This window comes from Psittacula echo (assembly GCF_963264785.1).
Source record: "Psittacula echo genome assembly, chromosome: 19".
Lineage (NCBI taxonomy): Eukaryota > Metazoa > Chordata > Aves > Psittaciformes > Psittacidae > Psittacula > Psittacula echo.
Window position 1 is genome coordinate 1,676,013 of NC_137755.1, and position 17,456 is coordinate 1,693,468.

Below are 17,456 nucleotides of genomic sequence, written 5' to 3' on the forward strand. Positions count from 1 at the left end.
CCTAATGAATAACCCCCGACACTCAATTGATGTTAATTAAGCCCCATTAAGCCATTAATTAACCCCATTAGCGACTAATTGGCCCCCATTAAGGAGCACCCTTTATTAATCCCCGGTAATAAACCCGTGTCAATTGCCACTGATTAACCTGTAATCATTATTACTTATTAATTATTAATTACTAATAAATCATTAATGAATAAACTATTAATAGTTAATTATAATTATTAATAAAGTAACTATTAATAAATTAATAATTAATTATTAATTAATTATTAATAAGTATTAATTATTAATAATTAATTATTATCATTAATTAGCCCCACTCAGTGCCCACGAACTCCTCACTAATTCCTCCCTGTTACCCTCTTAATTAACCCCCTCGTTAATAAATCCTCCATTAAACAGTAATTACCCGTCTCATTAATACCGTTAATTGAGCCCCCCCTCATTAATTGCCCTTAATAAGCCCCCTTCACCCCCTCGTTAAGCGCTCCCTATTAATTAATTATTATTAATGAATTATTAATTAATTAATTATTAATTAACCCTCTCATTGCGCCCCCCCCCGTTCATTGCAAGCACATTAATTACCCCAACTAATTGGGGTTGATCATTAATTAATGGCCCCTCATGAATTCATTAACCCGGCATTGGCTGATTAACCCCTCCTTCGTTAACGCCCTATTAATTAACCCCCTCCTGATCAATGCCACCGCCAATTGACCCCCATTAACGAGCCCCGTTAATGAGCCCCGTTAAACCCCGCTTTATTGGCCCCTTATTAATTACCCCCTGTACCCAGCCCCCGTTAATGACTCCCCCGTTAATTGCCGCACATTAATTAGCCTGTATTAGCAGCCCCCTCGAACCCAATTACCCCGTTAATTACCCCCCTTAACCCCATTAATTACCTCCTTAATTACCCCCCATTAAGTCTCTCATTGGTCCCCCATTAATTCCCCCTCATTAATTCCCCCCCTCACTAATTACTCCTTGGCTCTTCCTCATTAATCACCCCTCCATTAACCCCCATTAATGACCTCCTTCGTTAATTACCTCATTTCCCCTTCGCCAATTGCCCTGACTAATTAACCCCCTCATTAATTGCCCCTTCATTAGCCCCTTATTAATTAACCCCCTCCATAATTGCCCCTTCATTAGCCCCTTATTAATCAACCCCCTCCTTAATTGCCCCTTCATTAGCCCCTTATTAATTAACCCCCTCATTAATTGCCCCTTCATTAGCCCCTTATTAATTAACCCTCTCATTAATTGCCCCTTCATTAGCGCCTTATTAATTAACGACCTCATTAATTGCCCCTTCATTAGCCCCTTATTAATTACGACCTCATTAATTGCCCCTTCATTAGCGCCTTATTAATTAACCCCCTCATTACTCCTTTCATTACTATCCCCTCCATTAATTAACCCCTTCATTAATTACCCCCTCGTTAACCCCCTTATTAATTAACCCCTTCATTATTACCCCCTCATTAACCCCCTTATTAATTAACCCCCCTCCTTCCCTCCCAGCCCCAATCCCCCACACCCCTCAATAATTACCCCAACCCCCCCTTAATTACTCCAATCATTAATCACCCCTAATTACCCCATTAATTACTCCAATCATTAACCACCCCAATTTACCCATTAATTACTCCAATCATTAACCACCCCTAATTACCTCATTAATTACTCCAATCATTAACCACCCCTAATTACCTCATTAATTACTCCAATCATTAACCCCCCCCAATTACCTCATTAATTACTCCAATCATTAATCACCCCTAATTACCCCATTAATTACTCCAATCATTAACCACCCCTAATTACCCCATTAATTACTCCAATCATTAACCCCCCCTAATTACCTCATTAATTACTCCAATCATTAACCCCCCCTAATTACCTCATTAATTACTCCAATCATTAACCACCCCTAATTACCTCATTAATTACTCCAATCATTAATCACCCCTAATTACCTCATTAATTACTCCAATCATTAACCACCCCTAATTACCTCATTAATTACTCCAATCATTAACCACCCCTAATTACCTCATTAATTACTCCAATCATTAACCACCCCTAATTACCTCATTAATTACTCCAATCATTAACCCCCCCTAATTACCCCATTAATTACTCCAATCATTAACCACCCCTAATTACCTCATTAATTACTCCAATCATTAATCACCCCTAATTACCTCATTAATTACTCCAATCATTAACCACCCCTAATTACCCCATTAATTACTCCAATCATTAACCACCCCTAATTACCTCATTAATTACTCCAATCATTAATCACCCCTAATTACCTCATTAATTACTCCAATCATTAATCACCCCTAATTACCTCATTAATTACTCCAATCATTAATCACCCCTAATTACCTCATTAATTACTCCAATCATTAACCCCCCCTAATTACCCCATTAATTACTCCAATCATTAATCACCCCTAATTACCTCCTTAATTACCCGCTTCATTAATCCCGCCCCCCCCAACCACCCCCCCTTTACCCACCAGGGGGCGCCGCCGCCTTCCCGCGCCCCACCGCCCCACGTGACACCGGCGCCCGCTCGCCGCCCAGAGCGGCGCCGGAAGTGGCGGCGGGCGCCATCACTTCCGGTGCGGCCCGGAACCCCCCCGCTCAATGGCGCTCAGCCTCGACAGGGACGCGCTCTACCGGCGGCTGCGGCGGCTCTATGGCACCTGGGAGGTCAGCGGGGGGGGACACGGGGGGGCTATGGGGCGCTATAGGGCGGATATAGGGGCGGATATAGGGCGGGATATGGGAGGGGGGGGGGGTTCGCGGCGGGAGAGTGGCGAAGGGAGGGTAATGGCGGGCTTTGGGGTTTGTGAGGGGAAGAGGCCTAAAGGAGGGGCCTACGGGGGCCTATAGGGGTCTATAGGGGGCTATGGGGGGCTATGGGGGGGCTATGGGGGGGGAGAGGCCTAAAGGGGGGGGCTATTGGGGCCTATGGGGGTCTATAGGGATCTATGGAGGGGGAGAGGCCTAAAGGGGGGGGCTATGGGGGCCTATGGGGGTCTATGGGGGGGGAGAGGCCTAAAGGGGGGTGGCTATGGGGGCCTATAGGGGGCTATGGGGGGGAGAGGCCTAAAAGGGGGGGCTATGGGGGCCTATAGGGGGCTATAGGGGGGAGAGGCCTAAAGGGGGGGGCTATTGGGGCCTATAGGGGGCTATGGGGGGAGAGGCCTAAAGGGGGGGGCTATTGGGGCCTCTGGGGGTCTATGGGGGGGGAGAGGCCTAAAGGGGGTGGCTATGGGGGCCTATGGGGGTCTATAGGGGTCTATGGGGGGGAGAGGCCTAAAGGGGGGGGCTATGGGGGTCTATAGGGATCTATAGGGGGGAGAGGCCTAAAGGGGGGGGCTATGGGGGTCTATAGGGGTCTATGGGGGGGAGAGGCCTAAAGGGGGGGGCTATGGGGGTCTATAGGGGGCTATGGGGGGAGAGGCCTAAAGGGGGGGCTATGGGAGGCCTATAGGGTGCTGTGGGTCTCTATGGGGATTTGTGGGGGGGCTATAGGTCCCTATGGTTTTCTATGGGGTTCTTATAGGTGTCTATGGGTCCCTATGGGGTTCCTATGGGTCTCTAAGGGTGTCTATGGGGTCTCTATGGGTCCCTATGGGTCGATGTAGGTCCCTATGGGTCTCTATGTGTCCCTATGGGTCTCTGTGGGTCTCTATGGGGTCCCTGTGGGTCTCTATGGGTCACTATGGGGTCTCTATGGGGTCCCTATGGGTCTCTATGGGTCTCTATGGGGTCTCTGTTGGTCCCTATGGGGTCTCTATGGGTCTCTATGGGTCCCTATGGGTCTCTATGGGTCCCTGTGGGCTCTCTATGGGTCGCTATGGGGCAGGCAGGGCTGTGACCCCCCCTTTTCCCCCCCACAGAGGGGGGAGGAGGAGCTGGGGGGGGTCGACGCCATCGTGGTGGCCGTGGGGGTGGACGAGGAGATCGTGTACGCCAAGTCCACAGCGCTGCAGGTGAGCGTTGGGGCCAAAACCGGCGTTTTGGGGCAAAACCCAGCATTTTGGGGGCAAAAATCGGCATTTTTCTGGCGAAAAACCAGCATTTTTGGGGCAAACCCCATTGTTTTGGGGAAAAAACAGTCTTTTTGGGGCAAAAATCAGCACTTTGGGGCAAAAAGCATCGTTTTGGGGCAAAAAAATCGTTTTGGGGCAAAAAGCATCGTTTTGGGGCAAAAATCGGCATTTGGGGGCAAAAAACATCATTTTGGGGCAAAAAACATTTTGGGGCAAAAAGCATCATTTTCGGGCAAAAAACTTCGTTTTGGGGCAAAAAGCATCATTTTGGGGCAAAAATCGGCATTTGGGGGCAAAAAGCGTCATTTTGGGGCAAAAAACATCATTTTGGGGCAAAAAACATCATTTTGGGGCAAAAAGCATCATTTTAGGGCAAAAATCGGCATTTGGGGGCAAAAAGCGTCATTTTGGGGCAAAAAACATTTTGGGGCAAAAAACATCATTTTGGGGCAAAAAGCATCGTTTTGGGGCAAAAATTCTCATTTTGGGGTAAAAAGCATCATTTTGGGGCAAAAAGCATCATTTTAGGGCAAAAATCGGCATTTGGGGGCAAAAAGCGTCATTTTGGGGCAAAAAACATTTTGGGGCAAAAAACATCATTTTGGGGCAAAAAGGCATCATTTTGGGGCAAAAATTCTCATTTTGGGGTAAAAAGCATCATTTTGGGGCAAAAAACATTGTTTTGGGGCAAAAAGCATTGAGTTTGGGGCAAAAACCTTGATTTTGGGGGCAAAAAGCATCATTTTGGAGCAAAAATGTCATTTCGGGTCCATTCCCGCCCGTTCCGGCTCCATTCCCGCCCGTTCCGGCTCCGTTCCCGCCCGTTCCGGCTCCGTTCCCGCCCGTTCCGGCTCCATTCCCGCCCGTTTCGGCTCCGTTCCCGCCCGTTCCGGCTCCATTCCCGCCCGTTTCGGCTCCGTTCCCGCCCGTTCCGGCTCCATTCCCGCCCGTTTCGGCTCCATTCCCGCCCATTTCGGCTCCGTTCCCGCCCATTTCGGCTCCATTCCCGCCCGTTCCGGGTCCATTCCCGCCCGTTTCGGCTCCGTTCCCGCCCGTTCCGGCTCCATTCCCGCCCGTTTCGGCTCCGTTCCCGCCCGTTCCGGCTCCATTCCCGCCCGTTTCGGCTCCATTCCCGCCCATTTCGGCTCCGTTCCCGCCCATTTCGGCTCCATTCCCGCCCGTTCCGGCTCCATTCCCGCCCGTTTCGGCTCCATTCCCGCCCATTTCGGCTCCGTTCCCGCCCGTTCCGGCTCCATTCCCGCCCGTTTCGGCTCCATTCCCGCCCATTTCGGCTCCGTTCCCGCCCATTTCGGCTCCATTCCCGCCCGTTCCGGGTCCATTCCCGCCCGTTCCGGCTCCATTCCCGCCCATTTCGGCTCCGTTCCCGCCCGTTCCGGCTCCATTCCCGCCCGTTCCGGCTCCGTTTCCCGCCCGTTCCGGCTCCATTCCCCCCTGTTTCGGCTCCGTTCCCGCCCGTTTCGGCTCCGTTCCCGCCCGTTCCGGGTCCATTCCCGCCCGTTCCGGCTCCATTCCCGCCCGTTCCGGCTCCATTCCCGCCCATTTCGGCTCCATTCCCGCCCGTTCCGGGTCCATTCCTGCCCGTTCCGGCTCCATTCCCGCCCGTTCCGGCTCCATTCCCGCCCGTTCCGGCTCCGTTCCCGCCCGTTCCGGCTCCATTCCCGCCCGTTTCGGCTCCGTTCCCGCCCGTTCCGGCTCCATTCCCGCCCGTTCCGGCTCCATTCCCGCCCGTTCCGGCTCCGTTCCCGCCGTTTCGGCTCCGTTCCCGCCCGTTCCGGGTCCATTCCCGCCCGTTCCGGGTCTCTCCCGTTGCAGACGTGGCTCTTCGGGTACGAGCTCACCGACACCATCATGGTGTTCTGCGCCCAGCGCATCCCTCTTCATGGCCAGCAAGAAGAAGGTGGAGTTCCTGAAGCAGGTGGCCCACGGCAAGGGAGCCGAGGGGGGCAACGGCGTCCCCGCCATCAGCCTGCTCGTCAGGGAGAAGGTGGGGATCCCCCGGGGGGGCAATGGGGGATCAATGGGGGTCAATGGGGGTCAATGGGGGAGTCAATGGAGGGGATCAATGGGGGTCAATGGGGGAGTCAATGGGGGAGTCAATGGAGGGGATCAATGGGGGTCAATGGGGGAGTCAATGGAGGGGATCAATGGGAGTCAATGGGGGAGTCAATGGAGGGGATCAATGGGGGTCAATGGGGGAGTCAATGGAGGGGATCAATGGGGGTCAATGGGGGAGTCAATGGGGGAGTCAATGGAGGGGATCAATGGGGGTCAATGGGGGAGTCAATGGAGGGGATCAATGGGGGTCAATGGGGGAGTCAATGGGGGAGTCAATGGAGAGGATCAATGGGGGTCAATGGGGGAGTCAATGGAGGGGATCAATGGGGGTCAATGGGGGAGTCAATGGGGGGATCAATGGGGGAATCAATGGAGGGGATCAATGGGGGTCAATGGGGGAGTCAATGGAGGGGTTCAATGGGGGTCAATGGGGGAGTCAATGGAGGGGTTCAATGGGGGTCAATGGGGGAGTCAATGGAGGGGATCAATGGGGGTCAATGGGGGAGTCAATGGGGGAGTCAATGGAGGGGATCAATGGGGGTCAATGAGGGAGTCAATGGAGGGGATCAATGGGGGTCAATGGGGGAGTCAATGGGGGAGTCAATGGAGGGGATCAATGGGGGTCAATGGGGGAGTCAATGGGGGAGTCAATGGAGGGGATCAATGGGGGTCAATGGGGGAGTCAATGGAGGGGATCAATGGGGGTCAATGGGGGAGTCAATGGGGGAGTCAATGGAGGGGATCAATGGGGGTCAATGAGGGAGTCAATGGAGGGGATCAATGGGGGTCAATGGGGGAGTCAATGGGGGAGTCAATGGAGGGGATCAATGGGGGTCAATGGGGGAGTCAATGGAGGGGATCAATGGGGGTCAATGGGGGAGTCAATGGGGGAGTCAATGGAGGGGATCAATGGGGGGTCAATGGGGGAGTCAATGGAGGGGATCAATGGGGGTCAATGGGGGAGTCAATGGGGGAGTCAATGGAGGGGATCAATGGGGGTCAATGAGGGAGTCAATGGAGGGGATCAATGGGGGTCAATGGGGGAGTCAATGGGGGAGTCAATGGAGGGGATCAATGGGGGTCAATGGGGGAGTCAATGGGGGGATCAATGGGGGAATCAATGGAGGGGATCAATGGGGATCAATGGGGGAGTCAATGGAGGGGTTCAATGGGGGTCAATGGGGGAGTCAATGGAGGGGATCAATGGGGGTCAATGGGGGAGTCAATGGGGGGATCAATGGGGGTCAATGGGGGAGTCAATGGGGGAGTCAATGGAGGGAATCAATGGGGGTCAATGGGGGAGTCAATGGAGGGGATCAGTGGGGTCTCCATAGCATCCATGGGGTCTCCATAGCATCAATGGGGTCTCCATAACATCCATGGGGTCTCCATAGCATCCAGGGGGTCTCCATAGCATCAATGGGGTTTCCATGGCGACGATGGGGTCTCCATTGCATCAATGGGGTCTCCATAGCATCCATGGGGTCTCCATAGCATCAATGGGGTCTCCATAGCATCAATGGGGTCTCCATAGCATCAATGGGGTCTCCATGGTGACGATGGGGTCTCCGTAGCATCAATGAGGTTTCCATGGTGACGATGGGATCTCCATAGCATCAATGGGGTCTCCATAGCATCAATGGGGTCTCCATTGCATCAATGGGGTCTCCATTGCATCAATGGGGTCTCCATAGCATCAATGGGGTCTCCATGGTGACGATGGGGTCTCCGTAGCATCAATGAGGTTTCCATGGTGACGATGGGATCTCCATAGCATCAATGGGGTCTCCATAGCATCAATGGGGTCTCCATTGCATCAATGGGGTCTCCATTGCATCAATGGGGTCTCCATAGCATCAATGGGGTTTCCATAGCATCAATGGGGTCTCCATAGCATCAATGGCGTCTCCATGGTGACGATGGGGTCTCTGTAGCATCAATGAGGTTTCCATGGCGACGATGGGGTCTCCATAGCATCAATGGGGTCTCCATAGCATCAATGGGGTCTCCATAGCATCCCTGGGGTCTCCATGGTGACGATGGGGTCTCTGTAGCATCAATGAGGTTTCCATGGTGACGATGGGATCTCCATAGCATCAATGGGGTCTCCATAGCATCAATGGGGTCTCCATAGCATCAATGGCGTCTCCATGGTGACAATGGGGTCTCTGTAGCATCAATGGCGTCTCCATGGTGACGATGGGGTCTCCGTAGCATCCCTGGGGTGTCCCCACTGATGTCCCCCCCCCCTTTCCCTTTCCCCCCCCCCCCAGAACGAGAGCAACCAAGGCAACTTTGAGAAGCTGATCGAGGCCCTCAAGGGCAGCCGGGGGGGGAAGCGCCTGGGGGTCTTCTCCAAGGACCACTTCCCGGGGGACTTCCTGCGCGCCTGGAACGAGTGCCTCACCAGGGAGGCCTTCGACAGGGTGCGGGGGGGGGAATGGGAATGGGAATGGGAATGGGGGGGGGAATGGGGTATAAATGGGGTAAAAAGTGGTAAAAATGGGCAAAAATGGGGTCAAGATGGGCAAAAATGGGGTCAAAATGGGCAAAAATGGGGTCAAAATGGGCAAAAATGGGGTAAAAATGGGCAAAAATGGGGTCAAAAGTGGTGAAAATGGGGTAAAAATGGGCAAATATGGGGTAAAAATGGGGTAAAAACAGGTAAAAAAGGGTAAAATTAGGTAAAAATGGTGTAAAAGTGGGTAAAAATGGGTAAAAATAGGTAAAAATGGGGTAAAAATGGGGTAAAAAGGGGTTAAAGGGGGGCTAAAGGGGGGTTAAGAAGGGGTTAAAGGGGGGCTAAAGGGGGGTTAAAGGGGAGTTGCAGGGGGGTTAAAGGGGGGCTAAAGGGGGGTTGCAGGGGGGTTAAAGGGGGGTTAAGAAGGGGTTAAAGGGGGGCTAAAGGGGGGTTAAAGGGGGGGTTAAAGGGGGGGTTACAGGGGGGTTAAAGGGGGGTTGCAGGGGGGTTAAAGGGGGGTTAAGGGGTTAAAGGGGGGTTGCAGGGGGGTTAAAGGGGGGGTTAAAGGGGGGCTAAGGGGGGTTAAGAAGGGGTTAAAGGGGGGCTAAAGGGGGGTTAAAGGGGGGGTTGCAGGGGGGCTAAGGGGGGTTAAGAAGGGGTTAAAGGGGGGTTAAAGGGGGGGTTACAGGGGGGTTAAAGGGGGGCTAAAGGGGGGTTACAGGGGGGCTAAAGGGGGGTTACAGGGGGGTTAAAGGGGGGTTACAGGGGGGTTAAAGGGGGGGTTGCAGGGGGGTGACCCCGCAGGCCGCTCGGTGGCGCCGCGGTGCTGAGCGCGGTGTCCCCCCCCCCCCCGTCCCCGTCCCCGTCCCCGTCCCCGTGGCGGCGCAGGTGGACGTGAGCGCGGCCGTGGCCTGGGCCATGGCGGCCAAGGAGGACGGGGAGGTGGCGCTGATGCGCAGGGCGGCCGCCATCACCTCCGAGCTCTTCTCCAAGTTCTTCAAGGAGCGCGTCATGGAGATCGTCGACGCCGACGAGGTGCCCGCAACCCCCCCCTTAGGAACCCGAAAGGGACCGTTCTGACCCCGAAAACGGGTTCGGGGAGCCCGAAAACCCCCTGTTTGACACCAAAAACGGGTTCGGGGACCCCAAAATGGCCATTTTGGACCCAAAAACCACATCTAGAACCCAAAAATGGCCATTTTGGACCCCAAAAACCGCTTCTAGAACCCAAAATTGGCCATTTTGGACCCAAAAACCATCTCTAGAACCCCAAAAATGGCCATTTTGGACCCAAAACCTGCTTCTAGAACCCCAAAAATGGCCACTTTGGACCCAAAACCCCCCTTAGGAACCCAAAAGGGACCGTTCTGAGCCCGAAAACGGGTTCGGGGACCCCGAAAACCCCCTGTTTGACACCAAAAACGGGTTCGGGGACCCCGAAAACCCCCTGTTTGACACCAAAAATGGGTTCGGGGACCCCGAAAACCCCCTGTTTGACACCAAAAATGGGTTCGGGGACCCCGAAAACCCCCTGTTTGACACCAAAAACGGGTTCGGGGACCCCGAAAACCCCCTGTTGGACACCAAAAACGGGTTCGGGGACCCCAAAATGGCCATTTTGGACCCAAAAACCGCTTCTAGAACCCCAAAAATGGCCATTTTGGACCCAAAAACTGCTTCTAGAACCCAAAAATGGCCATTTTGGACCCAAAAACCACTTCTAGAACCCAAAAATGGCAATTTTGGACCCAAAAACTGCTTCTGGAACCCAAAAATGGCCATTTTGGACCCAAAACCCTCCTTAGGAACCGGAAAGGGACCGTTCTGACCCCGAAAACGGGTTCGGGGACCCCGAAAACCCCCTCTTTGACACCAAAAACGGGTTCGGGGACCCCAAAATGGCCATTTTGGACCCAAAAACCATCTCTAGAACCCAAAAATGGCCATTTTGGACCCCAAAAACCGCTTCTAGAACCCCAAAAATGGCCATTTTGGACCCCAAAACCCGCTTCTAGAACCCCAAAAATGGCCATTTTGGACCCAAAAACCATCTCTAGAACCCCAAAAATGGCCATTTTGGACCCAAAAACCGCTTCTAGAACCCCAAAAATGGCCATTTTGGACCCAAAAACTGCTTCTGGAACCCCAAAAATGGCCATTTTGGACCCAAAAACCACTTCTAGAACCCAAAAATGGCCATTTTGGACCCAAAAACCATCTCTAGAACCCCAAAAATGGCCATTTTGGACCCAAAAACCGCTTCTAGAACCCAAAAATGGCCATTTTGGACCCAAAAACCATCTCTAGAACCCCAAAAATGGCCATTTTGGACCCCAAAAACCGCTTCTAGAACCCCAAAAATGGCCATTTTGGACCCAAAAACCGCTTCTAGAACCCCAAAAATGGCCATTTTGGACCCAAAAACTGCTTCTAGAACCCCAAAAATGGCCATTTTGGACCCCAAAACCACTTCTAGAACCCCAAAAATGGCCACTTTGGACCCAAAACCCCCCTTAGGAACCCAAAAGGGACCATTCTGACCCCGAAAACCCCCTGTTGGCCACCAAAAACGGGTTCGGGGACCCCAAAATGGCCATTTTGGACCCAAAAACCATGTCTAGAACCCCAAAAATGGCCATTTTGGACCCCAAAACCGCTTCTAGAACCCCAAAAATGGCCATTTTGGACCCCAAAACCACTTCTAGAACCCCAAAAATGGCCATTTTGGACCCAAAAAACGCTTCTAGAACCCCAAAAATGGCCATTTTGGACCCCAAAACCACTTCTAGAACCCCAAAAATGGCCATTTTGGACCCAAAAACCGCTTCTAGAACCCCAAAAATGGCCATTTTGGACCCAAAAACCGCTTCTAGAACCCCAAAAATGGCCATTTTGGACCCAAAACCCCCCTTAGGAACCCAAAAGGGACCGTTCTGAGCCCGAAAACGGGTTCGGGGACCCCGAAAACCCCCTGTTGGACACCAAAAACGGGTTCGGGGACCCCGAAAACCCCCTGTTTGACACCAAAAATGGGTTCGGGGACCCCAAAATGGCCATTTTGGACCCAAAAACCACTTCTAGAACCCCAAAAATGGCCATTTTGGACCCCAAAACCACTTCTAGAACCCCAAAAATGGCCATTTTGGACCCCAAAACCACTTCTAGAACCCCAAAAATGGCCATTTTGGACCCAAAAACCACTTCTAGAACCCAAAAATGGCCATTTTGGACCCAAAAACCACTTCTAGAACCCAAAAATGGCAATTTTGGACCCAAAAACTGCTTCTGGAACCCAAAAATGGCCATTTTGGACCCAAAACCCTCCTTAGGAACCGGAAAGGGACCGTTCTGACCCCGAAAATGGGTTCGGGGACCCCGAAAACCCCCTCTTTGACACCAAAAACGGGTTCGGGGACCCCAAAATGGCCATTTTGGACCCCAAAACCACTTCTAGAACCCAAAAATGGCCATTTTGGACCCCAAAAACCGCTTCTAGAACCCCAAAAATGGCCATTTTGGACCCAAAAACCACTTCTAGAACCCCAAAAATGGCCACTTTGGACCCAAAACCCCCCTTAGGAACCCAAAAGGGACCGTTCGGAGCCCGAAAACCCCCTGTTGGCCACCAAAAACGGGTTCGGGGACCCCGAAAACCCCCTGTTTGACACCAAAAACGGGTTCGGGGAGCCCGAAAACCCCCGTTTGACACCAAAAATGGGTTCGGGGACCCCGAAAACCCCCTGTTTGACACCAAAAACGGGTTCGGGGACCCCGAAAACCCCCTGTTTGACACCAAAAATGGGTTCGGGGACCCCGAAAACCCCCTGTTTGACACCAAAAACGGGTTCGGGGACCCCGAAAACCCCCTGTTTGACACCAAAAATGGGTTCGGGGACCCCGAAAACCCCCTGTTTGACACCAAAAACGGGTTCGGGGACCCCGAAAACCCCCTGTTTGACACCAAAAATGGGTTCGGGGACCCCGAAAACCCCCTGTTTGACACCAAAAACGGGTTCGGGGACCCCGAAAACCCCCTGTTTGACACCAAAAATGGGTTCGGGGACCCTGAAAACCCCCTGTTTGACCCCAAAAACGGGTTCGGGGACCCCAAAATGGCCATTTTGGACCCCAAAAACCGCTTCTAGAGCCCCAAAATGGCCATTTTGGACCCAAAAACCATCTCTAGAACCCCAAAAATGGCCATTTTGGACCCCAAAACCACTTCTAGAACCCCAAAAATGGCCATTTTGGACCCAAAACCCTCCTTAGGAACCGGAAAGGGACCGTTCTGAGCCCGAAAACGGGTTCGGGGACCCCGAAAACCCCCTCTTTGACACCAAAAACGGGTTCGGGGACCCCAAAATGGCCATTTTGGACCCAAAAACCATCTCTAGAACCCCAAAAATGGCCATTTTGGACCCAAAAACCATCTCTAGAACCCCAAAAATGGCCATTTTGGACCCCAAAACCACTTCTAGAACCCCAAAAATGGCCATTTTGGACCCAAAAACCATCTCTAGAACCCCAAAAATGGCCATTTTGGACCCCAAAACCGCTTCTAGAACCCCAAAAATGGCCATTTTGGACCCAAAAACCATCTCTAGAACCCCCAAAATCCCCATTATTCCCACCAAAACCCCACCCCCCCAACAAAAAACCCCATTTCCCCCCAAAACCCCCCCTTTTTAACCAAAACCCCCCCTTTTTGCCCCCATTTTTCACCAAAACCCTCCCTTTTTCCCCCATTTCCCCCCTTTTTAACCAAAACCCCCCTTTTTTGCCCCGTTTTTAACCAAAACCCCCCCTTTTTGCCCCGTTTTTAACCAAAACCCCCCCTTTTTTAACCAAAACCCCCCTTTTTTGCCCCGTTTTTAACCAAAACCCCCCCTTTTTGCCCCGTTTTTAACCAAAACCCCCCTTTTTTGCCCCGTTTTTAACCAAAACCCCCCTTTTTGCCCCGTTTTTAACCAAAACCCCCCCTTTTTTAACCAAAACCCCCCTTTTTTGCCCCGTTTTTAACCAAAACCCCCCCTTTTTGCCCCGGTTTTAACCAAAACCCCCCCTTTTTGCCCCGGTTTTAACCAAATCCGCCCTTTTTCGCCCCATTTCCCTGCAGAAGGTGCGCCATAGCAAGCTGGCCGAGGCCGTGGAGAAAGCCATCGAGGACAAGAAGTTCCTGGCCGGGGCCGACCCCTCGGCCGTGGAGCTCTGCTACCCCCCCATCATCCAGAGCGGGGGCCACTACAACCTCAAGTTCAGCGTCGTCAGGTGGGTCCCGGCCCCATAGATCTATGGGGCAGCCCCATAGCGGTGGGGGGACCCCATCAGGATGCGGTCTCCATCCCCATTGGGATGCGGTTATCATCTCCATCGCCATGGCGATGCGGTTTCCATGGTAACAGTGATGCGTTCGGTGTGGTCAGGTGGGTCCCGGCCCCATAGATCTATGGGGCAGCCCCATAGGGGTAAGAGGACCCCATCAGGATGCGGTCTCCATCCCCATTGGGATGCGGTTATCATCTCCATCGCCATGGCGATGCGGTTTCCATGGTAACAGTGATGCGTTCGGTGTGGTCAGGTGGGTCCCGGCCCCATAGATCTATGGGGCAGCCCCATAGGGGTAAGAGGACCCCATCAGGGTGCGGTCTCCATCCCCATTGGGATGCGGTTATCATCTCCATCGCCATGGCGATGCGGTTTCCATGGTAACAGTGATGCGTTCGGTGTGGTCAGGTGGGTCCCGGCCCCATAGGTCTATGGGGCAGCCCCATAGCGGTGGGGGGGCCCCATCAGAACGTGGCATTATGGGGACACCGTTATCCCTATGGGGATGCTGTTATCCCTATGGGGATGCCGTTATCCCTATGGGGATGCCGTTATCCCTATGGGGATGCTGTTATCACTATGGGGATGCCGTTATCCCTATGGGGATGCCGTTATCCCTATGGGGATGCCGTTATCACTATGGGGATGCCGTTATCCCTATGGGGACGCTGTTATCCCTATGGGGATGCCGTTATCACTATGGGGATGCCGTTATCCCTATGGGGATGCCGTTATCCCTATGGGGATGCTGTTATCACTATGGGGATGCCGTTATCCCTATGGGGACGCTGTTATCACTATGGGGATGCCGTTATCCCTATGGGGATGCCGTTATCCCTATGGGGATGCCGTTATCCCTATGGGGATGCTGTTATCACTATGGGGATGCTGTTATCACTATGGGGATGCCGTTATCACTATGGGGATGCTGTTATCACTATGGGGATGCTGTTATCACTATGGGGATGCCGTTATCCCTATGGGGATGCTGTTATCCCTATGGGGATGCTGTTATCACTATGGGGATGCTGTTATCCCTATGGGGATGCCGTTATCACTATGGGGATGCTGTTATCACTATGGGGATGCCGTTATCCCTATGGGGATGCCGTTATCACTATGGGGATGCTGTTATCACTATGGGGATGCCGTTATCCCTATGGGGATGCTGTTATCCCTATGGGGATGCTGTTATCACTATGGGGATGCCGTTATCACTATGGGGATGCTGTTATCACTATGGGGATGCCGTTATCCCTATGGGGATGCCGTTATCCCTATGGGGATGCCGTTATCCCTATGGGGATGCTGTTATCCCTATGGGGATGCCGTTATCCCTATGGGATGCCGTTTCCATGGCGACAGCGACAAGAACCCGCTGCACTTCGGGGCCATCACGTGCGCCATGGGCATCCGGTACAAGTCCTACTGCTCCAACCTGGTGCGGACCCTGCTCGTGGACCCCCCCCCCGAGATGCAGGAGCTCTACGGCTTCCTCCTGGCGCTGCACGAGCAGCTCCTGCACGAGATGCGCCACGGTCAGCGCTGCGCGGGGTTACAGCGGGGTTCCGATGGGGTGTAATGGGGGTGCGATGGGGTATAATGGGGTGTAATGGGGTTATAATGGGGTTATAATGGGGTATAATGGGGTGTAATGGGGTATAATGGGGTATAATGGGGTGTAATGGGTTATAATGGGGTATAATGGGGTATAATGGGTTATAATGGGGTATAATGGGGTATAATGGGGTGTAATGGGGTTATAATGGGGTATAATGGGGTATAATGGGGTTATAATGGGGTATAATGGGTTATAATGGGTTATAATGGGGTTCTATGGGGTTATAATGGGGGTCTACGGGGAGATAGGGGGAGATAGAGGGGTTCTATGGGGTTCTATGGGGCTCTATGGGGCTCTATGGGGCTCTATGGGGAGCTGGGGGGGTTCTGCCCCCCCTTGGGGCTCTTGTAGCCCGGTTTCAGCCTGGGTTACCCCATTCTCACGCTCTTTGAGCCCGTTTTGCCCCTGTTTGCCCCTTTTTGCCCATTTTTGCTCTATTTTACTCATTTTCACCCCTTTTTGCTCATTTTTGCCCTATTTCACTCATTCCTGCTCCATTTTTGCCCATTTTTGCCCTATTTTGGTAATTTTCCCCCTTTGTTGCCCATTTTCGCTCTATTTTGATCATTTTCACCCCTTTTTGCCCGTTTTTGCTCTATTTCATTGATTTCTGCCCCATTTTTGCCCATTTTTGCCCGTTTTGCCCGTTTTTGCCCATTTTTGCCCATTTTTGCCCATTTTTTGCCCATTTTTGCCCGTTTTTTGCCCATTTTTTGCCCATTTTTGCCCGTTTCGGCCCCGTTTCGCCCCGCAGGGACCAAGCTCTGCGACGTCTACGGCGCCGTCATGGACCTGGTGAAGCGCCAGCGCCCGGAGCTGCTGGGCAAGGTCACCAAGAACCTGGGGTAAGGGGGCAGGAGGGGATCTATGGGGCGGGAGGGGATCTATGGGGCGGGAGGGGATCTATGGGGCGGGAGGGGATCTATGGGGCAGGAGGGGATCTATGGGGCGGGAGGGGATCTATGGGGCGGGAGGGGATCTATGGGGCGGGAGGGGATCCATGGGGTGGGAAGGGATCCATGGGGCGGGAGGGGCTCTATGGGGCGGGATGGGATCTATGGGGCGGGAGGGGATCTATGGGGCAGGAGGGGATCTATGGGGAAGGAGGGCATCTATGGGGCGGGATGGGATCTATGGGGCAGGAGGGGATCTATGGGGCAGGAGGGGATCTATGGGGCAGGACGGGATCTATGGGGCGGGATGGGCCCCCCCTGACCTGCTCCTTGCGGTCCTACCCCCCCCCCCCAGGTTCGCGATGGGCATCGAGTTCCGGGAGGGCTCCTTGGTCATCAACAGCAAGAACCAGCAGCGCCTCAAGAAGGGTGAGCCCCAAAAGGAGCCTTTTCCACCCCAAAATGCGCCTTTTCCACCCAAAATGCGCCTTTTCCACCCAAAATGCGCCTTTTCCATCCCAAAATGCGCCTTTTCCACCCAAAATGCGCCTTTTCCATCCCAAAATGCGCCTTTTCCACCCAAAATGCGCCTTTTCCACCCCAAAATGCGCCTTTTCCACCCAAAATGCGCCTTTTCCATCCCAAAATGCGCCTTTTCCACCCCAAAATGCGCCTTTTCCATCCCAAAATGCGCCTTTTCCACCCAAAATGCGCCTTTTCCACCCAAAATGCGCCTTTTCCACCCAAAATGCGCCTTTTCCACCCCAAAATGCGCCTTTTCCACCCCAAAATGCGCCTTTTCCACCCAAAATGCGCCTTTTCCACCCAAAATGCGCCTTTTCCATCCCAAAATGCGCCTTTTCCACCCAAAATGCGCCTTTTCCACCCCAAAATGCGCCTTTTCCACCCAAAATGCGCCTTTTCCACCCCAAAATGCGCCTTTTCCACCCCAAAATGCGCCTTTTCCACCCAAAATGCGCCTTTTCCACCCC

At 52.9% G+C, this 17,456-nt stretch overlaps 1 protein-coding gene across 1 annotated transcript in view; it reads left to right on the plus strand.

Moving 5' to 3' along the window:
* The first annotated feature begins 2,637 nt into the window (after positions 1–2,637).
* SUPT16H (SPT16 homolog, facilitates chromatin remodeling subunit) overlaps positions 2,638–17,456 on the plus strand; it is a 49,460-nt gene continuing 34,641 nt past the window's right edge. Inside the window, 10 exon segments of the mRNA XM_080631825.1 lie at positions 2,638–2,739; positions 3,936–4,028; positions 5,922–5,981; positions 5,983–6,093; positions 8,438–8,590; positions 9,514–9,660; positions 13,742–13,893; positions 15,316–15,488; positions 16,326–16,416; positions 16,820–16,893. Coding sequence (XP_080487951.1) covers positions 2,674–2,739; positions 3,936–4,028; positions 5,922–5,981; positions 5,983–6,093; positions 8,438–8,590; positions 9,514–9,660; positions 13,742–13,893; positions 15,316–15,488; positions 16,326–16,416; positions 16,820–16,893 — 1,120 coding nt within the window. The 5' untranslated portion in view covers positions 2,638–2,673.